Source organism: Dendropsophus ebraccatus, chromosome 11 (assembly GCF_027789765.1).
Source record: "Dendropsophus ebraccatus isolate aDenEbr1 chromosome 11, aDenEbr1.pat, whole genome shotgun sequence".
In the NCBI taxonomy this organism is placed as follows: Eukaryota; Metazoa; Chordata; class Amphibia; order Anura; family Hylidae; genus Dendropsophus; species Dendropsophus ebraccatus.
In genome coordinates, this window is record NC_091464.1 from 82,243,809 (window position 1) to 82,267,158 (window position 23,350).

The window sequence follows — 23,350 nt, forward strand, 5'->3', positions numbered from 1 at the left end:
GACTGGCTTATCTCTCTGAGAACAAAGGGGTTGGGCAGCGATTTTACATCACACCTAGCCCGTCTCCACCTAAACCATCTGTTGGTGGATGATCAGGAGAGCGCCATTTACCTTATGCTAATGGATGAACCCACCACACGTATAAAGTGTATGGGGTCCTTAGAGGGCTTGAATCTTAGATCTTGAATTAAAGCTTAAACAAACAGCATTGAAGCTTGTATGTGGCCCCCAAGCCGCACTGAGTGTTTTCTCACACATGCAGTTCATTTAGTTTGAAGAGAACATCTTATTACTAGAGATGAGCGAACCTTGAGCACATTCATGTTCGCCCCAACCTGAACTCAACTCTGCATTTGATTACCAGTGGCTGAAGAAGTTGAAGCAGTCATTACTTGCATGCTGCCCGAACCATGAGTCATCCAGCAGATTCTCCCCGCCAGCCTTGATTTATAGAACGCTCCCTGTTTGCAGCAGGGATACTTGCTTTGATGACTTGAGGTTCAGGCAGCAGTGATGACTATGGATGATGTAAGCTATTGGTGGAAGAAGAAAGGATGACACCTGACATTTTGACCATCTGTCTTTATAATTTAAACTTCTCAATAAAGTTAAACTTAATTTTTGAGGGGACCGTGTGTGTCTGGCTTCAGTGTGGGACAGCCGACTTCTCTGAATGTATCGGATCCAGGGCAGATGTGCCACCTAGCCTCTTGCTGTATAGTCCAGGTACCAGTCATTTCCTCATGCCCAGCGGAGTAACAGAAACGTACCACCTTTTGAAAGCAGCAAAATCACAAGTGACATCCACCAGGAAAAGAAAATTAAAAAGGACCAAAAGCACTTTTCATTCACAATAGAAGACAAGAGTAGAAGAGAACTTCATGGCAACTGTATAGAATTAAAAACATCAGGACCGAGAGAGTCCGCTCACATTCTGCCAAAGTCTATGAAGGAAAATATCGCAGAACTGAGCGGAGCTTCTCAATGTTCATCAACATCCATGTGCGGGGGCAACCATCAAACAATCCCTTTCATGTTTGGCCCCTGTGGTCCCCAAGGGGGGCGGGGGGAGGATACAGTGCAGTTTGTAGTCTCCAGCACAAGGTCTTGAGAATATGGCAGGTTAAAAGACCCTTAAGGTCAGCAGAGGTGAAAATTATTTCCCCAAACAGTTCACTCACATCTAGGAATGTGGATAAGAAGAAGAAAACCTTCTCCAAAGCTCTGCTCCGCCTGGGCCACGTGCTCCTACATAAAATAATGCCTGAAAACCAATATACAAAATACAGCTCATACAAGGGGAGCACAGTGCCGGCTCGGATTCTTCTTCTTTTTTTTTTATGTTTCCACTTTTCTGTACAAAAGGATTCAAGAAATGCACGGGAGCAAGTTAGGGGGCGCTCTGGGTTGTGGGATCCTCCGAATGTCTTTTGCCAAATGTACAGAGAGAAGCTGAGCTGCCTGGTCTTCTGTTGGAGGTGCGAGCTCACACGTCTGTGGAGTAGTACAGAGTGTTCCTCTTCAGCTCCGAGAAAATGATCGGGGGATGCTGCAGGTAATAAAGGAGAACCTGGACCTGGGGGGAAACACAAGGGCTGTGAATAAACCAAACATGAGATTTTTAGCTACTGTAACAACATGCTGATCCTGCTGGGACTGACTCTCATACTTTCTGAATTAAATTAATTTACTTACAAAATGACTTATGTTCGTATATTTAAGGCAAGACTTGGCTCAGCTCTGGCTGCTTGTGACAGCAGTGACATGGGTGGCCATCATGCACAGTTACTATGGACTAGAGATCAATGAAACCTCGAAGCCAAACGCTTTGTATTTGATTACCGTTGGCGAAAGACGTTGGATACAGCCCAAAGGTTGCCTGGAAAACATGGATATAACCTATGGCTGTATCCACATTTTCCGGGACGCCCTAGGGCTGAATCCAACGATAATCAAATGCTGAAGGTAAAAGATCTAGTTCGGATAAAGCCGTGCATGCTCGAAGTTCACTCGTCTCTACTATGGACTAAATGTAATGTGTGACTGCTACACCCCCAGGGCTGCGTCAGCAGACTCTGAGACAGAAGACTGGAGCGTTACCTGTGCCATAACATCATGTGACCAGATATCAGACGCCAGGTTTGTGTGACCTTTACTTTCCACTTCAGAGGGTCTTAGTAATGTGGGACCAAAGACAGTGGCCAAGTTATGGAGTGACATCTTATTGACTGGTTCTTTCTCCGCAACCCTAGAAAATAAAAATAAAAAGTTATTGGTGAGACAATCCAGGTGCCAAAATGCAAGATTATTGTCCTATGTGTATATAACGACAGCTTCATCCAGACATTTGGCTTGGAATTTATAGGTTTACAGGGCGACTAAAAGATTACTTTTAGATTCAGTTACTATCCAACCAGGGAACTTTTCTCTTTAAGGCTATGTTCACACATAGTATTTCTGTCTTTTTTTTTTTTTTTTTTTTACCCAAATTAGGAGTGGGATGAAAACACAGAAACTTTCACAGAAACATAGATCTTTCCATTATAATTGTGCCCTGTCAGTTCCACTCCTGATTTTAGTTGAAAAAAGACTGACGGAAATGCTATGTGTGAACATAGCCTAACTATGTATTACCTTTGCAATACAGCAATGTCAGATGAGACGGCATATTTATTCCAAGTTACAATGCTTGATTAACTTCGACAACTCCCATAGTCAATGAATCAAGTGGGGGCGCACATGAGCAACTCACCCTCCATTCTTAACAATAACTGCTCTGGAGATCCCTGAGGGTCCCACCAGTAGTCAGACCCTCCATGTTCTTCTGTGGATAGGGAATACTATATTTTAACTCAGAGTGACCTCTTAAGATGTATGACCTAAACCTCCACAAAATATTGATGTCCTCTATTATTCTACATACAGAAGGATTCCAGCGCATCCATTGTAAGTATCCAGACGTTACTCATGCACCATCAGAAGTAAAACACAAGGAAAGAACATGGAGCAAAGGAGCCAAGCTAATTCAGTCCTCCATACAGCCCAGTAATAGTGTTCTTCTGCCATTACACATGTGCCAGGTATGGTATCCTATAACTTGTTCAGCCACCAATGTCAGATCTGCCTATTCCACTTGTGCACAATACTAGATGCTGAAAGTATCACTATAGTACTGCACAATGGCTGGATAAATAGACAATACTCCGTTCAAGCTTCAATGGATGGATGATAAGGGCAGTATATTCCATATAACTGTGTAACTGGCTTGTTGTATGGTGGAATCAGCAAAGAAAACCAAATCATTACTGGGCTATCAATCTGTCAGCACAAATAGTTATAATGGTGGGATAATGCGGTAGTCACTAACTCATTCTACAGATATAAAAAGCCCCTCTTCTGCCGTAGATCACTGTACTTTCCAACGTTCAGTTTTCCATTAAAAGGTTCTGCCACACATGATCTGCGATGAGGAAAACAGCTGCTGACCCCCTCCTCCCCTCCGCTCCCTCCTGAGCTGGTCATACTCCAAGGCAGCAGATGTGGAAGCTGGCAAGTACCCGTCACTCGGATGGAAAACTTGACTTTTTCCTCTAAACCCCTGGTCTGGTTCTCATGGAAGAGAAGCTAAAGGAAGATTTGTTACCTAGGAACAATCGGTGACTAACAAGGTTCTGTGTCCGAGTCACGATCCTTACCTGGACGGGGCCTGAGCTACTTCTAAGGTCGGCGGGATTCCAGATTGAGTACAATGGCGTGCAACCAATCCGACCAGTGAGGATATTAATCAGACTCAACCTCCATGTACTTTGGCTTCATAGACTGCACATGATACATAGTACAATGCAATAGCAGACGACTTGTGCCTGGATATTCTTACTGGAGGAAGCATGAACTATATCAGTGGTGTCAAACTCAGGCTCTCCAGCTGGTGAAAAACTACAATTCCCATCATGCCTGGACAGCCAAAGCATGATGGAAATGTAGTTTTTAGAGATGAGCGAACCTCCAGCATGCTCGAGTCCATCCGAACCCGAACGTTCGTCATTTGATTAGCGGCGGCTGCTGAAGTTGGATAAAGCCCTAAGGCTATGTGGAAATCATGGATATAGTCATTGGCTGTATCCATGTTTTCCAGACAACCTTAGAGCTTTATCCAAGTTCAGCAGCCCCAGCTAATCAAATGCCGAATGTTCGGGTTCGGATGGTTCACTCATCCGTACTAGTTTTGTAACAGCTGGAGAGCCGTAGTTTGACACCTGCGGCCTTTAGGATGCAATGGAAATCCCATTATTTCTGATAACCACTATTAGAATAATTGCCATGTTAGGTCATCAGAGACTCGGTTATATCTCGTTACCTTTTTAAGTGCTGAAGCAAGAAGAGGAAGGTCATGAGATTGGGGTCGGGCAGGGAGCGCAGAAGGTGCATCATGCAGTTCTCCCTGGCAGCTGGATCAGACAGAGCTGTAACCATGGAAACACAAGCGGATTAGAAGTCACAAGCGGCGCACAATTACTAGGGGATAAGGCCGACAGCCGAGCCGAGCAGCCGAACAGCTGTACCACCGGCCGCCAAGATGCAGGCATGTCTAGGAACGGCTGAGCTGCAATACATGCACATATGTTGGTGTACATGAGTGTAACCCTGTCTGTACTGGGCACCAAACACAATAGTGAGGGTAAAAATATAATATTAAGCCATAATAAAGGGAATATGCAAATCTCTGATAGGGTTCCATCCCGCAGAAGGGCTGCCAGTAACACTTCTATACCCTGGCACCAGATGGAAGCAAAGTACCGGGGGTAACATTGATCCAGGACTACCTGACGCAACTGGTACTAACACTAATACTTCATTTCCATAGCTGGTTCAGCTCACCTTTTTACACCACAGGTATCTGGATTTGTTTGCCATTGCATTATGGGGGCATTTCTAATCCAGATTTAGAGCCATGTTCACATAGTGTATTTTTTTGTGAAACAACAGCCATTGTTGGAGGATGCAACAACGTCCGTTGTTTACAAACAGTGTTTTATTGAATGGCAGTGAATAGAACAACAGCTGTAGTGTATACATACTATATGCACTACGGCCGTTGCTCAGTGCGGCTGCAGAAAATAATTGACTTGTCTATTTTCTACGGCCGCAGTTTGGTAAACAGTGATAGAAAATTGTCTGTGCTCACAGTATAAAGTACAGCTCCCAGCCATACTTTACACTGTGGTCAATGGCCAAATGGATTGCGAGCACACCCGAATGTGCCCACATTCCAATTGAAATGAAGTTATGTTCATCCAGCCGAAACTGTAGTATCGGCCCGGGTGAGGATGTAAGACAGCGGCCGTTGTTATTACATAGTGAGAACATAGCTTAGAGCTGTAACTCCTGTCCTGGTCACCCAAACCAATAGCACTATAAGAACCTATCATGCTGCTAGTATGGATCAGGAGGCCGGGATCTGCACATGTAATAGGGACAAGAAATGCCCCGACTGTACTCTATTAGTGTTTTGAACGGAATCACCATTGACTGAAGTTTTCTTACAAGACATTCTTGTGCCCGCTGAATAGTTTGAGGACAGATCTTGTCATCACTAAATTTTTAATATTTCATGAAATAGAACTGAAAGCATCTAATGTATACTGTGCAAATTATCATAATGAAAAGCAATATTAGAAATGAGAATGTAGACGTACCAATCCCTTCCATAAATGCCAGATACAGCTTGTCTGTGAGGAGAGGTTCTGGGAGCTCCCGGAAGTAAAGTTTTAATGTCCCGGCGATGGCGTTGATGTCCATGTCACTGAGCATCATCAGGATGTCTTTACTATCTAAGAAGCCAGAGAAGTCTCGTATGATGAAAATGTTCACACAAACCTGTATCATATTACTTTCCATAGGAATGTAACTTACTGGCATCAAACGCGGCTTTCAAGGCCTGGATATCGGTGGCCACTCCAGAAATTCTGTAAATCCCAACCTCCTCGATGCCACGCTTCTCCACTTCCTCTATACACTGACGGACTATATACGGCACCTTGGATCTTTCCCGCCTGGGAGAGGAGACAGAAGTATCTCATTAGAGGAGCAGTAATAAGCTGGGCACATTATATATATATATATATATATATATATATATATATATACACACACACACATACATACATATATAGACACACACACACACAGGGGAAGAAGAGCCGTATAACTCGGACATCACTTCTACTAATGATAAAAGTCTCAAAACCAACAGATTTAATAAGCGCTCAATTCAACTCAAAAATACAACAGTAAAAAGGGGATCAGGGGGTCGACTTACTTTGTTACCACACTGATCTTAACTCCAAAAACCCCTGTCTGCTTTTTAGATGGCGTCCGTTTCAGGCTCATATCCCGGCTGCTAAACTTCATGGAAAACTCCACTTTAATCTGGTGATAAAAGAAAATTATATATAAAAAAAGTGATAATAAATCTAGGTATGCGACCTCCAATGGGTGGCAGCTGGGAGCGATCTCTTTTCCTTCTGGAGGAGAGCTTATTTGCACTGCAAGGGACATAAGCCGCCATATGCCACACATTACCCCCCTATAAACTCAATGTGGATTATTAATGGGATAAAACATTCGTATTTTCAGGGAGGATCAATGGTCTCATTGTGTCTTGGTGATACAGGATCCGCACATATTAAGGTCTGAGCACTCTCACCAACTGGGTTACTGCAGCCAAGTGCAATGCTAAGACACTTTCCAAAGTAAATAATAGTCATCAAGTCCGGGGAATTTGTAAGACAAATACTTGATAGCATTATGGTAAAGTGAATTATTAACATGGTGAGACAAGTACAGACATAACTGGACTGGAAATATTTAAAAAAAAAAAAAAAAAAAAAAGCGGCTGCAATGTGCAATATATGCAGGGAAGATACTATAGGTATATGAAGAAAGAACAACTATAATAGCAAGTGTGGGATGACACTGGAGAACCTGGAGGAAAACCAGCCACAAACCTGCAGACCTCTCATATAAATATAGGAATCACTCAGTGAATATATAATAAAGTCTATCTGGCTGCCATAAAATACACCTGTCACTTACAGAAGAAACACATTTGATATATAGTAAAGACAGGTCACATGTGTTTACAGAGAAGCACGTGACTGAGCGCTTCAGTCCCCACCTTGCCTCTATAGTAATGGTGGTTTTACACGGAACGATTTATCGTTCGAATTTGCACGATAACGGTCGAATTCGAACGATAATCGTACGTGTAAACGCAGCGAACGATCAAGCGATGAGCGAGAAATCGTTAATTTTGATCTTTCAACATGTTCTCAAATCATCGTTGATCGTTCGCAAAAACTTCGCAGATCGTTCAGTGTAAACAGTCATTCAACGATTTTACCTATGTGTGAGATAGGCTTAAACGATCGCATAGCGATTTTTCCGTACGATGTATCGTTCCGTCTAAACGCTGATCGTTATAAAAAAAAAACATTGTTCATTCAAAATCGTTAATCGTGCGATTGGGCGAATTATCGCTGCGTGTAAAAGTACCATTAGTCTACTGATTATGTCTCCAGAAATGAGTCTGAGATCACAGTCAGCTGGGGAATGAAGTGTACAGCTGGGTACTTCTCCCAACTTGTTCTAATAGATGTGAGTCTAAACAGCCAGACCCTACTCAATCAAAACTTCTGTCTATGTGACGTGTCAAAGCTTTTACAAAGGACACCTAAAAACTAAAAATCTATAAAAGTCCTTAAATATTTCTTTGGGACTGGCTAATCGGTAGAATGAGCAGGGAGAGAAGCACACAACTGAGTGCGTGTGTGTGTGCCTGTGTGCATGCGTGTGTGTCCGAGATGATCCCATAGACTTACACTGGGTATTCTTTTGCTCACTTGGCACAGAGCTGGGAGAGTACATACTTACTGTGCACTTCTTCCTGCTCCTTCTAGCTATTGGTTTGAACATCCACACCATAAATGATCAAAACTTCTGAAAGTCTCTATGATTTAAAGGGGAACTATCAGCAGGTTAAACAAATCGTACCTGCTGAAAGCCCCCTAATGCACACAGGGCGCTGAGGAGGAGGGTATGTCATTTACTTTCCTCCTCAGCTCTGTTCCCATGCCGTTAGCCGTGTAATCCTCGGTCCGGAGCACAGTTAGGAGCACTGCCCCACGCCCATCATTCTGAGCTGGCCCACTTCTTATAATGATAATCAATGGAGTGGCCAGGCCGGATTGGCACAAAGTGGACAGGGCAGTGCTCCTGGCCATGGATTGCAAAGGATGGGCGTCAAGGAGGAAGCTTAAAGACATACCTTCTTCCTCAGCGCCCCATGTGCAATGAGGACATATCTAATAGGGTTAGATTCATCTAACTTGCAGATAGTTCCCCTTTAATGGTACAATCATAAAGAATATGACTTGCCCTGTTGTGGAGTAATGTTACTTACCCCATTCATCTCTATCACATCCACATGCCAGTTCTTGCTTTGCACTGCTTGAGGATCCAGCTGTAAAAAAAAAAAAGTAACCATAAAAAAACTTGACATACTAAGTGGTCCAAGTCGATTCCTATTAAGCAACATAGAATTTCAGAACGCAATCACTTTAGAACAAGAAGAACTCTTATCAAGTAGCTACACCACACACTCCACAGCCTCCCGATCACTGCACCCACTGAGGCTCAGAATCTCACTTATGGGCATAACTTTTAGTGTCCGTTCACACTGCCGAAATTGCACCACGGACTCCGCTTGAAATTCTGTGCAAATTCCGTAGTGTGAATGAACACTAAGGGTACCAGCCCTTTATATAGGGCCTGCACCTATAATAAGAGGTGGGGTGCAGTAAGTGTTACCTATGGATGATGAATGGGGCAGTAAATAAAGGGAAGGAAAAGACATATAGTCAGGTGTTCAGTTCTCCTAGACAAATACTGATCCCTGCCCTGGTATACAGGAACACAGCAGCATCCTCTCCTATTAGCGCTTTCAATACTCTGACATTTCTCCACTGTACAATACAATGACATTACGGCTGACGGTACAAAGGTGGCAGCCACAAACCTTTATATAGGTAGCACAAAGCCCCTTGTCCTGCCCTCACATCTATTATTACACCTGTCAGAAAACTGCAAGTGTTTCCCAAGGACTCCAGGGAAAATCTATTTCTATCCAATTACCCTGGGATAAACAGGCAAGAATCAGAAAGTTCACGTTTCCTCCTCAGTGGGGTCTACCAAACATCTCCACGTCTATTTATAATCCCTGGGAAAAGCAGCCTGCCATTTCCTGCAAGACTGTCATTTTGCCCAAGGTTACATAGAGCTATAATAAATTGCAGTATGTATACTCTGCCGTATGTATATGCGGATATAGGGCAGGTCCAGGAATACAGGGGGAGGTCCCTATACCAGGACCACACATTTACCCACAGATGACAATGTATCGCTGAAATCTGCATCCAGTTGATTTGAAAGAAAACCATTTTTGGTGAACTACCCCTTTAATAAAGACAGTAGAAAAAAAATAATTTTACAGTGAGCTGAATGTAAAGGAGTTTTCAAATATATAATTATAACCTAGATTTATCATCAGTGTGAGCTCAATGAGTATCTGTGCCCGGGACCAGCAAAACAAAGGGACGCAATCCTGTAAGTACTGCGGCCTCTCCCGCTGCAACCCTGTAAGTACTGTGGCCTCTCTGCCGCAACCCTGTAAGTACTGCGGCCTCTCCTGCCGCAACCCTGTAAGTACTGTGGCCTCTCTGCCGCAACCCTGTAAGTACTGTGGCCTCTCTGCCGCAACCCTGTAAGTACTCTGGCCTCTCCCGCCGCAACCCTGTAAGTACTGCGGCCTCTCCCGCTGCAACCCTGTAAGTACTGTGGCCTCTCTGCCGCAACCCTGTAAGTACTCTGGCCTCTCTGCCGCAACCCTGTAAGCACTGCAGCTTCTCCTGCCGCAACCCTGTAAGTACTGCAGCCTCTCCCGCAGCAACCCTGTAAGTACTGCGGCCTCTCCCGCCACAACCCTGTAAGTACTGCAGCCTCTCCCGCAGCAACCCTGTAAGTACTGTGGCCTCTCTGCCGCAACCCTGTAAGTACTGTGGCCTCTCTGCCGCAACCCTGTAAGTACTGCGGCTTCTCCCTGTAAGTACTGCGGCTTCTTCTTATAGTGGTACAGTTTCCATATCCCCCCGTCAATATTAAAAGGGTTCTCTGGAAAGTGACTAGGACTGGCAGAAGTTCTAGTGGTGTACAGAGCGTGCCCACAACTTGCAACACTGCTACCTTCCTCTATCCAGACCTGCACAATCCTGAAGCGAAGATTAAGTACAGTCTTCTGCAATCCTGAACCAGCCCCACTCCAATATCCCAGATACACGGACACACCACGTTGCACGCTGGTGCGGGAGGTATCAGGTTGTGGCCACGCTGGGCTGATGGAGTGACTGGATTACTGTCATTTATTATTGTTTTGTGTCTGTTTAGTTACTTATGATTTTCAGCATTTATCCATAGGGATTGTACATCTCCTAATTTACTGGCGGTGCTATTTCTCCTAGGTGCATATACATTGATGTCATCTGTCCTTACAAGCTTGCGTCACTCCATATGTTCACCAGGTTTGGTTCAGTGGAGTTGTGAAGTACATGTAGTTATCACTATTTGTTGTTTCTTCTTGGCGACATTTAGGACGCCACTCCATGACAAAGACCACATCTTTTCTTATTGTTTTATTTTTTTGGTCCCTATCTGATGTAGTTTATTCACCATAATCATTGTCTCTATGTGAACCCGGGCTCACCGAAGGACATATCTAAAACTTACAAATTACCAAAATGGGTTCCTTTACCACCAAACAAAACTGGGCGATCCAGTCCTGCTCATGTAATTACACGGAGTAACAGACCTGAATAAAATTATCTTCTCCCATTTCATCTCTAGTCTCCAGGGCCCGTCCAGTCAAAGCAAATAGTCAAGAGTCCCCCATCCGGAGCAACTTCAAAGGGACGCTTACATGATGCTGGATAGAGAATATTATGCATGCACCACTAACTAGCAATTCGCTGAACCGTGCTCATGAGTCAGCAGGCAGCCATCTTTAATGCACTGAAAGCAGACTCTATCACCTCTCCACACCACCACGTTGTACAATGGGGACATTCACATTCAGGAGGCTGGAGGGAAACATTATTTCTAAGTAAATGACCATCTGATGACATCCATTTATTTATCAGGTGGGACGACTGGCAGGTGTAATAGTGCGCGGCACATTCTGGCTTCATGGTGCATGACACCTGGGGGACACGTTCTTCATTGTGCTTTCCTACAGGAGTATTTCATCCTTGTCATCTGGTACCAGTGCAAAGTGCTCATAGTCACCTTGTGATTTATAGGAATCTATAGAATTGTACCAAAACATTTATGCTATCCAGTTCTGATCAGTGCTTATAGTTTATAGAAGGTGCAACTTGCTAAGAACTTCACTGACAGGGAATAGATGGCGGTAGAAATCTGGTAAAAAAAAAATCCCTCTCCTTACAATCTCGATTGACTGTGTTATTTGCCCTTAAATGTCCTGATATAAAGTCCGATGGGCAGAAGCCTGGCACACCCTACACCCAGATCAGGAAGCCCTCTGCATGTTTCTGATTATACCGCCAGAGCACAATGAAGGAAATATGGGGAAATGAGCCGACGCTACATAAATATAATTGTGAAGGCGCACACCGCGATTAACAAACCAGGTGGCGGAAAGGATAAACCGAATATATTTACTGTGAGCAAATTTACATGTGGCCCAAAAACCAACATTATATAACAGACTGGCGGCCATGTATCTGGCTGGTATGAGGAGAGAATTACTGGCAAGAACAAACAGTACAAGTTGTGTGGTAGGATTTCTGCTCTGAGGGCTGATGAAAGATTACTGTATTATTATTACTATTAGGAATGCACCTTAACCAAAGGAGTCTTAGATGTCTCAGTGGAGGAATTGTCTACAGTCAGACACGTCAATGGAGATTGCACCATATGACTACTTGCAAGCTTGGAATAGAGGATATAAGATGCTTCAGGGGCAAAAGAATCCAGAGCTTGGATGTTCTTTGTAGGGAAAGCAGTGGATGAAGCTATCTGGAGCATGTGAGTATAGTGACTAAAGACCCTATTACACCAAGCAAGTATCGGACGTATTTGTCGGCTGATCGTTGTCTTTCAAAACTACAACAATAGCTGCTCTCTCCTATGGGCTACCAGGACGATCTACAGCAGGGGTCCTCAACTGGAGGCCAGCTGTCCGGACCCCTGGTCAGACCTCCTAACCGCCCGGGACGGACCGGATCCGGGGCGGTTAGGAGGTCCCGCTCCCCACCGCACTGCCTCCCACCCCATAGGCGTACTGTCCTTAGATGTCAGTACGCCTGTGGGGCTGGGGGTAGTGTCGGTCCGGCCCCCAGCTGATACGCGCTCTCTGGGGACGTCTCGGGGATTCCCCCGCTGAGCGCGCACCACAGACCTCGGTGTACGCCGCCGGCCTGAACTTCCCGGAATCCCCGGGACGTCCCCAGAGAGCGCGTATCAGCCGGGGGCCGAGCCGACAGGAGAAGAGAAGAAGACAGGCGTGGCGGGGGAGCGAGGTGCTAGGTGAGTTGTGGGTTGTTTGTTTTTTTATAAGAGGAGAGCGCACTGGGGGGCTATATACTACTGGGGGGAGCTCAAAGGGGGCTATATACTACAGGGGGAGAGCACAGGGGGCTATATACTACTTGGGGGCTATATACTACTGGGGGGAGCTCACAGGGGGGCTATATACTACTGGGGGGGCTATATACTACTGGGGGGAGCTCACAGGGGGCTATATACTGGGGGCTATATACTACTGAGGAGAGCTCACAGGGGGCTATATACTACAGGGGGCTATATACTACTGGGGGGAGCTCACAGGGGGGCTATATACTACTGGGGGGCTATATACTACTGGGGGGAGCTCACAGGGGGCTATATACTACAGGGGGAGAGCACAGGGGGGCTATATACTACTGGGGGGACCTCACAGGGAGCTATATACTACTTGGGGAGAGCACAGGGGGGCTATATACTACTCGGGGGGCTATATACTACTGGGGGGAGCTCACAGGGGTCTATATACTACAGGGGGAGAGCACAGGGGGGCTATATACTACTGGGGGGACCTCACAGGGGGCTATATACTACTTGGGGAGAGCACAGGGGGGCTATATACTACTGGGGGAGCTCACAGGGGGCTATATACTACTGGGGGAAGCTCACAGGGGGGCTATATACTACTGAGGAGAGCTCACAGGGGGCTATATGCTACAGGGGGAGAGCACAGGGGGCTATATACTACTTGGGGGGCTATATACTACTGGGGGGAGCTCATAGGGGGGCTATATACTACTGGGGGGGCTATATACTACTGGGAGGAGCTCACAGGGGGCTATATACTACTGGGGGGAGCTCACAGGGGGCTATATACTACAGGAAGAGAGCACAGGGGGCTATATACTACTCGGGGGGCTATATACTACTGGGGGGAGCTCACAGGGGGCTATATACTACAGGGGGAGAGCACAGGGGGGCTATATACTACTGAGGGGACCTCACAGGGGGCTATATACTACTTGGGGAGAGCACAGGGGGGCTATATACTACTGGGGGAAGCTCACAGGGGGTATACTACTGGGGGGAGCTCAAAGGGGGCTATATACTACAGAGGGAGAACACAGGGGGCTATATACTACTGGGGGTAGCTCACAGGGGGCTATATACTACTGGGGGAGCTCAAAGGGGGCTATATACTACAGGGGGAGATCACAGGGGGGGCTATACACTACTGGGGGAGCAACAGGGGGGGTTATATACTACCAGGGCAGTCACCCCCTTTGTACCTAATAGCAAAGGGCTGTTGAGAGAGAAAAAAATGCCAGTTTTCCTGCTAATAAGCAGTAATTCTGTATGCAAATAGTTGAACATTTGTGAAAACTAACAAAACACGTTTCCTACTGATGTTCAGCTCGGACCTTCACCTGACAATAGACCCCGGTAAGTGGACCCTCACTAAAAGTTGTTGAGTACCCCTGATCTACAGATTATCCAGGGAGCCCCTCCAGCTGCTTAATGTGAGCGGGGAATAAGGAGCAAGCGATCGCTGATCTGACAGGTCGGTGCTCGCTTGGTCCTAAATATCGGCCTGTGTAATAGGGCCTTACGTTTAATAGACAAAGGATACAAATATTATAACTTATCAAACTCTGGATTGAGGTGCAGGAGCCATGACCAGAGATATATCAGAGGGAAATTCATAAAAGACTACCATTTTACATGTCAATGTTGAAGTGTCCCTGTCATTACACAAAATGGTGACACATCAAAAACTGTGACTGGTCCAGGTCTGTGTGTTCAGACCCCAACGATCTCTAGAATGAGTTGGGAGAAGCACAGCGTTGGGTGCTTTATTCCTTATATCAAGACACACAGCTGCATGCTTCTCCTGGCTACATCTATAGCAAAGGTGTCAAACTCAGGAACTCCAGTTGCTGCAAAACAACAATTCCCATCATGCCTGGACAGCCAAAGCTAAAGCTTTGGCTGTCCAGGCATAATGGGAATTGTAATTTTGCAACAGCTGGAAGGCCAGGGTTTGACACCTGTGATCTAGAGACTAGGGGTAAGACCAAACAACTAAAATCCAACTTGTGATGTTTTTATAATGACTGGGACACTTTAAGGGAGACTGCTTCAATTGTATGACCCGTTAAAAGAAATCTGCCAGCAGTTCTAGTGCTTAAAATTGCTTACAGTCCTAATAGGGAGTGGCAAGCGGAGAACGCACATATCTCTGCTTTTGCACTTTACATGAGAAAACTATATCCTGAAGGGTCAGAGAGGCGGGATCTTTCCCTGAGTTTACTTGTGTTGCCTCTCAAAGATTAACCGCCCTTGCAACTAGTAAAAAAACCCACAAAAAGACAAAACGCCGGAGCTGATGTACAGTCAAGGAAGGTCTGGGAGGTGAGGGCGAGCGAAACAGATATACCACGCTGTGGCACTTAAGACACTTGGCTCTGCCTCCCTTAGTTAAGAAATATGAAGGCAATTGTATAGGCCTGGCGACTACCACTAAGAACAGTTTACTTTTATACTCAATCTGCTATCTAACAATGTCTGGAGCTCACTGGAGCATACACAGCTGACAGATTCCCTTTAAATATGACCCACTTGTTGGCAGAACAAGTCTTCTCTCTCATCTATTGACTCTGCAATAGTGATTCCTCCGCATGCTCATGTACAAGTGGTGCTGCTCCTTGATGGATACCTATTGTCATCCACTGCTGAAGAACAATAAGCGCTTTCCAGAATGTGGAAAAAAACATCAGCTCCAAATTGTAGGTTAACAAAGAATCCAGAATTTAGGATCTCAGGAGGTCAATTGGAAACCCTATGTATTAAACCAAGGCCAGCACCCCGGGCGGTTCTGATATCTCCCCCAGGTCTGGCCACTTCTCCCATAACCAGCAGATGGTCACGCAGAGATTGTCCCTTCTCTTGTGTAAGCAGAAGGAAGCGGCAACACGCACAAGAAAGAACAAAAATGGGGAGCGATCAACTTCAGAACCAGCTCTACTATGTAATCAAAGGAAAGGTAAAGATAAACCAATGTTCACTCACTTCTCGGAGGGGAGATCGACCTACTCCCCTCCGTTGCCCGGATAGCTTGTATTGGGAAAGGTGATATTCTGCTGCTTGAAGTCCTCCCAGAGTCTTCGGTTGCGGCCTGTGTGTAACGGATACCTGTAGTGATCCTCCCGGGTGAGTTCTCCCTACACCCGGATTGGTACACACCGTACTTGGAAATGAACTGTGAGTATTACTATAACAAATATAAAACTTTATTCTGTCCGACGCGTATCAGAACTACAAGTTCCTTCCTCAGGGACGATAATACATATACTGCACACACACATTTAAATATAAGAGGATACCCTCCCTTTTGTGATGTCACTTCCACTTTCACCTTGTTGGAAAACCCTTCCCTTATTAACCCCTTCCTTTCATACTCGTTCTATTGTTTCATTTAACCCATTTGGTACTAAAGTATTGAGTTTAAATATCCAATAGCTTTCTCTTTTACATAATTTAGCAAATCTGTTCAGTGAAAAATGTATTTGCTCTATTGGGAAAACTTTCAGTAGGCTATCATCAGCATTATGAAACATAGCGAAATGACGGGACACGCTATGTTTCCCGTATTTATGTTTAATGTTAAAACGATGTGTATTAAATCTTTTACGTAGCGTTTGACTCGTTCTCTTGTGTGACTCACAGAATAGCAGCTACTCTACACAGACGTTACCAGTCTACATGATTCACCCAGCATGGCCAGTCCCTGACCGTCTCCCCTTGCTGTGATGTCACTAACAGCATCACTTTCCCAGTCAGTATACAGCCCGTTCTGAGTCATGAGGTGTGCATATACTGTCTCAGACGTTCCTGAGTTCATTACGTTACAGATTACCGGTTATTGGCTGAACTGTAGACCTTCACCTGCGCTAAATGCATCCTTAATACTACAATACCCAGAGGTTATACTGAACTTCTTCACTAGAACCGTAGAAGCTCTGGGTCCTGCTGCACAAAGCATATCCTAAAATATGGTGATGTTTGAGCTGTCTGAATATGGCCTCCAGGTTCATACATACATGTGGTGCCTATAGCCAAAGTCATAAGGTCACCTAAAAGGAGGCAAAGTCTGAATGTATTAGGGTCCTCAGAGTAGAAATCCATGAATTCTGCTTCTAAACCACATCCTATCAATGCCAATAGGAATCACCACTCATATTATAATGATCCGGGCAGTAGTTCTCATCCACTCGTTTTTGTCTCTGTATTATCAGCTATAGGTATAGCCCCTGCAGGAAACCATATGGATACCTGACGCCAGGTTTATTTTCAGGCTACTCTGTGTAATAAGGGATGGTGGGCACTTACTCCATCAGGTCACCCCACGTCCATTCCTATCTGGGGAAACAAACTTATGTGACATTACTGCATAAATAATACCAGTAAGGTGCTTGTGGTGGTGGGGTCTTCCTAGAATAATACAATATATAAATTGCTTAGCTGGTTCATATGCAGTCCCATGCCGAGGCTGCCATACCCACCCGTACACGCTTCCAGCTGCTATTCTAACAATGTAAGTATGCCGTGCATGCCTGGCATCTATGGCACCGAGGCTTTCCTGGAATGAGTGACACTCCTGTAGATCCCGGCACACGTTCTCCTAGCAGCTGCCGGGGGCACCAGCTGGTGGTCGCCTTCCTCAGCAATGAATGGAGTTATCTCCAGACACAAAGGCCATTTCTCCTGCCACAGTCATTTAGTATTTGGGGATTACTTCTGGTCAGTTCATCAATGGGGCAGCTCTGTTCCCTTCCATCTGACTGCAGGCTGAAGGCAATGTGATAGCCCTGTATACAGCACAGAACCTGCTCTGTTGTGCTATAGAATATACGCCTGATACCACAGTCACCATACACGGCTCTCTACCATCTACATCTAGTCACATATGGACAATGTCTCAGGCATTTAGCAAATTGCAAAAAAAAAGGAAAAAAAAAAAGCGATGACTGACTTAGTATTATGTACAGCGCTGCAGAATATGTTGGTGCTACAAAGATATATATTATAGAAGTCACAGCACAATAGCGGTCGTCTGGCCCCATCCTAATGTCATATAACTACTACCCAACACTCCCTCTTTATAGGGGGATCTGATCCTAAAACTCGGAGCACATTGTACATGGTTTTATTCTTTGATGTATAAGTCCCACTCACAGGACGCACATGGTAACAATCTGCACAACAGAAAACAGACTTCACGGAGGGGTCAATGTGACCAGAAGGAATGTGAGATCTCTTTCCTGCCCAGGATGGTAATATCAATGTCACTGATGCCCTATATACAACGCTATATAGTGATTGCTACACCACCTCCTGCAAACTATACTATGCAAACTTCTATAGCGCTGATATTATATCTATAACGCAATGGAGTTTTTTCATTTGTCAAAATACATAATGATATCATTATATGTTACATGTGATTTCCCATCGAGCTGGAGCTGCAGCGGGCATGTACTATGTAGCCATAGAAGTGAGATGACAGATTCAGCTCTGCTACATCAGAAATGAGGTTCTACCAGTTTCCATTATACATTGGTTAATAAAAAAAATAATAATACAATAATAATACATAATATAATTAATAAATACATTTAATAAAATAAAATTAATAAAGAAATTTAATAAAATAATTTCTCAAATGTGTAAAATAAAATGCAAGTAGGCAAGACCTTCCTGATGTATGAGACGTGCCTTATGATTGACGCCCCCAATATACTGCAGAATACAATGGACAGGCTTAAAGCAGCTGTCGGCAGTAAGCGTGCCATCTGTCTGCAGCTCACCTCGTGGAGCACAAGTGCACTATTTAATCCAGCGAGCGGCGGCGGCGGCAACATCTGTATTTATAAGAGGACTAATGTTATGGTCTGTGCTTCCTGAAGGAGGGAGAGGCTAAATCCCAGAGAATTTGACTAGTCGGGAACTGGCATGATGCTATACAGCAGGGATGGGGAACCTTTGGCCCTCCAGTTGTTGCAAAACTACAATTCCCATCATGCCTAGTATAGAGCTTTAGCTTTGGCTGTCCAGGCATGATGGGAATTGTAGTTTTGCAACAGCTGGAGAGCCAAAGGTTCCCCATCCCCGTGCTTTAGCATAGTTTATATTGGGGGACGGTGCTACGGCTTAGCTCACCAGTTACGTGACCTGGATCGATACTGATGGAAAGTATCCTCATCATTTCCAATATGAAGCAGAGGTTAAAGCAAAGTTAGCAGCAGGAGGAGTCAATTACCTTTTGTCTAAGCAGCTTCTTACGGACTCGCCCCCAGAGTCGGGCCCCTGTGTTGGACGGCCGTTTGGCCCCGGCATCCTGTAGCCTCTCCAGGCAGCAGTGCTCCAGGTGCTCGCACACAGAGTTCAGGTTGCAGTCTGTCTGCATGATCACCTCCGTCATGGCCGGCTGCAGGTAGTAAGCTCTTCTTGTCTCTCTACTCCTGAGCGGACTGTGTGTCACCTCTTCTCAGGCAGCCAGGCACCTGGATAATGGGAACCGCTTCCTGCCCCCCACCCACCAGGTTGCTGCTCTCCTTGTGGCTGTCACTCCTCATTCCTCCAGGACAGCCTCAGTAAACCTTGCTTACACAAGAACAAATCAATGATAAGAGATTGTCGGTCAGCATATAGTGAACTCACAGCTCAGCTCCCTACCCAGCAAAACCAAACGGAGCGGAGCCGTGCGGATAACAGCATCCAGCCTGGAGCCCTGCGAGAACTGTGCACACTCTTACAAGCAGGGGGACTCAAAAGGCGGCCCCTGGCTCCCTCCTCACTCCTCCCTTTGCCAAGGCTCTCCTTCTCACATCTTAACTATTTGGATACCACTCCAGGGAATGGATGCTAATCCTTAACCTGTGAGCAACACGGAGGTCATGTGATAACTAAAATAGGGTCAATGCTGCCGAAACATGATCTCACATCGAATTACAGGTCCGCAGCTTTACAGCAATCTCTCCTCTTTTATTTGTAGATCTAAGCCTCTGAGCTGTCCTGGCTAAAGGGGATGTCTGGTTAAGTAAACCCACAGTCATACACCCCATTAGGGAATACTAAGTGCAGGATCTCTTGGCCTAGTAGAACTAGTAGAAAGTGGTGTCTGAAGGACATGTCCTGTCCTGCATTACATAGACAACCCATCCATATAATAATAAGTACAGAACAGGTAATATTTATAGGAACAGGTAATATTTATATATGGCAATATCAGATGATTTGGCAACTAATGAAAGTTGCAGATTTACTGCCAATTCATTGGGAGGGGGCGGCTGGTTTAAACAACTTTACTCTTCTATGTGACAGTCTGTATACTAAGGTAAAGACATCAATGCGGCTGTGATTGTCCGGTTTGCTTACAAGACACTGTGTAATGGGGTACTTCTGCAGAGAGACAAATACCAGCGGACTACTGGGGGTCCCATCTGCCTGCACTTACCCTGCCGACAGGCTCTGCCAATGACGTCTAAAAACCTTTGGCTGCAGTGGATTCGGATAATCAGCAGAGCAGTGAGACACAGGCGCCAGGTTGGTGGACCAGGTGAGGTGAGTATATTGAAGTTTGTTAATTTACAGTCCTATTGCTGCGTTAACACGAAGCAATAATTTGCCCAATTGATCGTTTAATGATTTTGAAGCAACAATTTGGTTTTTAAAACGATCAGCGTTTAGAAAATTTGTAAGAAAAATCGTTATTGTGATCGTTTTTAAGGTCGCTGAAGCTCATCTTTCACATAGGTTGAATTTTTGAAAGACTGTATACGCAAAGCGTATAAGCGTACACAAAGCGATCTGCGAATTTTTAGCAAACGACGATTTGAGAACATCAAAATGAACGATTTTTCACTCGTCGCTTGACGGTTCACGGTGTTTACCCGGAACGATTATCGCTCAAATGCGATCGCTATTGCAAAAATTCGAACAAAAATCGTTCTGTGTAAACGCAGCATATCAGGCTGACGTTTAGTTTCTAAATTAATCAGAATATACCTTTAAGGGTGCGTTCAAACGCACAGAATCTGCAGCAGATATAAAGCAAATTCAATCTGGGCCATCAAATCTGCTGCAGATCCTGTACATGTGAACGCATCCTAAAGGATACATTCACACGTACAGGATACGCAGCAGATTTGATGCTGTGTTCAGTTATTTAGATCAAATCTGCTACGGCTCTGAAGTAGAAAATCCACTACGATACGGTGTGTGTGACTCTTATGTCCCGTTCAGGTGCGGTTTGCAATTAAGCTCCATTCACTTCAATGGAACTGAGCAGCAAAACCCCGCCCAAGCTAGAGACAAGAGTGGAGCTGTCTCTGGAAGAAAGTGGCCATGTTTTTGTAGCGCTGGATAACCCCTTTAAGCAAAAACGAGTGCACAGATCTGATGTGGGATCTAAGCAGCAAATGGGAAATAGCGAGGAATGCTGATGGTAAGAACTCGATTATTTCAACATCTTAGAGAAGATATGTGGACGTGCTGCACAGAATGCAGAATTTATCCAATACTGGAATTCTTCTGGAGGAGCAGATGCCAGTTCTAATAGAGAAGAAAGTTCCTGTGTTGGGGTCAGAGTCAGATGATGGCAGCTATTAAGAGGTCAGGTTACAGGGAGGCCTCACACTAAATGTATTACTTTTCAGAATAGGAAATTTAAGCTTTGTCCTTTAATCTCTCTGAGTCTCTGCAAGTATTGGCTATACCAGCGAAATTATAAACGGCTTCCTACTGCAGGACCTAAAAACATCTCCCATTATACAGACTTCATTTACACCGGGGTCGTATTACATGCAGTTACAAGGAACACGCCGGCATTCTGCAGAATATAGCAAATTATACTGCTGATACCAGGCAAATGTAAGAATCACTGTATCAGCCTACAGGATGAGCTAGAAGCTTCTACTGTGCATGCACTGGAGGTGGCCGTACACATTGGATAGCTGCTGGATGAACAGCTAGCTTTCCCAATACCGTCATACACATAAGCATTTGGCTTGGCCGAGCGTTCATGTGTTCTTAAAGGGGTTCTCCAATTAAAACTTACTTGTCCCCTATCCTTTCATGCGGGGGGTCCTGCTTCCGTGCCCCCAGCAATCTCCAAAATGCCCCCGGCTCCTTTACTTTGAATACAGCCGCTGGTAAGCACGTGACCTGCAGCTCTATCCATTCTCTATGGAACCACTGGAATAAGCAGAGTACTGTACGTGGCTCTCTCCGGCAGCTCCATAGAGAATTAATAGAGATGCGGGTCATGTGTTGACCCACGGCTGTATTCAAAACAAAAGCACTGGACATCACTGGGGGGCATGGAGGTCCAGTGGATAGGAGACAAGTATGTTTTAACTGGAAAACCCCTTTAATGGAAAGGGGAAGGGGGGGGGAGCTGCTCTCCAACTCACCAGGTTGAAGCTTAACAAAAGGCTAAGAAACCCTATAACCTCTGTCTATAGATGGGTAACATACTAGCTTTCTGACGGACACTGCGCCATTCTTGTACTCTGTTTGGGTGCGGTATTGCAGCAAAGTTCCACTTAAGTTAAAAGAACAGGGGGTGGTGTCATTTCTGGAGGGTATGTTTTTTCTAAGGTAGGATAGTCCCTTCAAGGCTCTATAAAGTATCAAACACTAACTTGCAGGGATACTACCTCCATAGGTAGTAGAGGAGAAAATCCCGGCACTCACCAACTGAAGTTATGCTTATTAATGTGTTATTTTGCATAAATTAACAAGCATAACTTCAATTGGTGAGTGCCGGGATTTTCTCCTCTACTACGTCTGTTACGCCATCCCACCGCGAGCACCACCACCACAGAAGTGCCGTCTCCTCTACGATACAACTACCTCCATAGGTGGCACCAAAATCAAGCTCTTCCTTTTGAAAGACAGCTACTATTCATATACTTCATCTGTTTTTTCCCCATAATTCCCAGTGGCACATGAGTGGGCTAAAAGTCTCTTTTGGAACGCTCTTCAGTTCTATGCAAAGTGTTCAATCCAGTAACAAAAAAATATTACCTCTTTTTCTTTCAGATCAACTGGTTTCAGAAAGTTATATAGACTTGTAATTTACTTAAAATCTCAAGTCTTCCCATACTTATCAGCTGCTGTATGTCCTGCAGAAAGTGGTGTATTCTTTCCGGTCGGACACAGCGCTCTCTGCTGCCACCTCTGTCCATGTCAGGAACTGTCCAGAGCAGGAGAGGTTTTCTATAGGGATGGCAGAAAATAGCACTGTGACAGACTGGAAAGAATATACCACTTCCTGCAGGACATTCAGCAGCTGCTAAGTATGGGAAGACTTGAGGTTTTTAAACAGAAGTAAATTACAAATCCATATAACTTTCGGAAACCAGTTGAAAACTATTTTTGCCAGTACCCTTTTAATATTGATGGTCAACTGGAGGCCACCAATCTCAGACTGGTGGGGGTCGGATGCCTGGCATGTCCACTGATCAGCAGATTGAAGGGGCTGTACTCTTTTCACTATATAGCATGCATACATCTGGTGGCGGTTGTGCCGGGTAACGCAGCTCAGTCTCATTTACTTGAATGAATGCCGTAGTACCAGGCGGCAGCACTCTTTTCACTATATGGCATGCATACTTCATACTTATACTGGCATGAATAGGATTTACTTGAATGA

At 45.0% G+C, this 23,350-nt stretch overlaps 1 protein-coding gene across 6 annotated transcripts in view; it reads right to left on the reverse strand.

Annotated features, from left to right (window-relative positions):
• Positions 1 to 567: 567 nt before the first annotated feature.
• The window catches only part of ABR (ABR activator of RhoGEF and GTPase), a 278,755-nt gene continuing 255,972 nt past the window's right edge, over positions 568 to 23,350 (reverse strand). For 5 of the 6 annotated variants that reach the window (XM_069946113.1, XM_069946114.1, XM_069946116.1 and 2 more), the window contains 7 exons: positions 8,462 to 8,521; positions 6,320 to 6,429; positions 5,914 to 6,053; positions 5,697 to 5,831; positions 4,358 to 4,463; positions 2,101 to 2,248; positions 568 to 1,576 (listed from right to left, as the gene is read on the reverse strand). In XM_069946113.1, the coding sequence (XP_069802214.1) occupies positions 1,487 to 1,576; positions 2,101 to 2,248; positions 4,358 to 4,463; positions 5,697 to 5,831; positions 5,914 to 6,053; positions 6,320 to 6,429; positions 8,462 to 8,521 (789 nt within the window). In that variant the 3' untranslated portion in view covers positions 568 to 1,486. Of the gene's footprint in view, positions 1,577 to 2,100; positions 2,249 to 4,357; positions 4,464 to 5,696; positions 5,832 to 5,913; positions 6,054 to 6,319; positions 6,430 to 8,461; positions 8,522 to 18,952; positions 19,426 to 23,350 lie in introns of those variants that run through there. The other variant, XM_069946118.1, reaches the window with a different exon arrangement.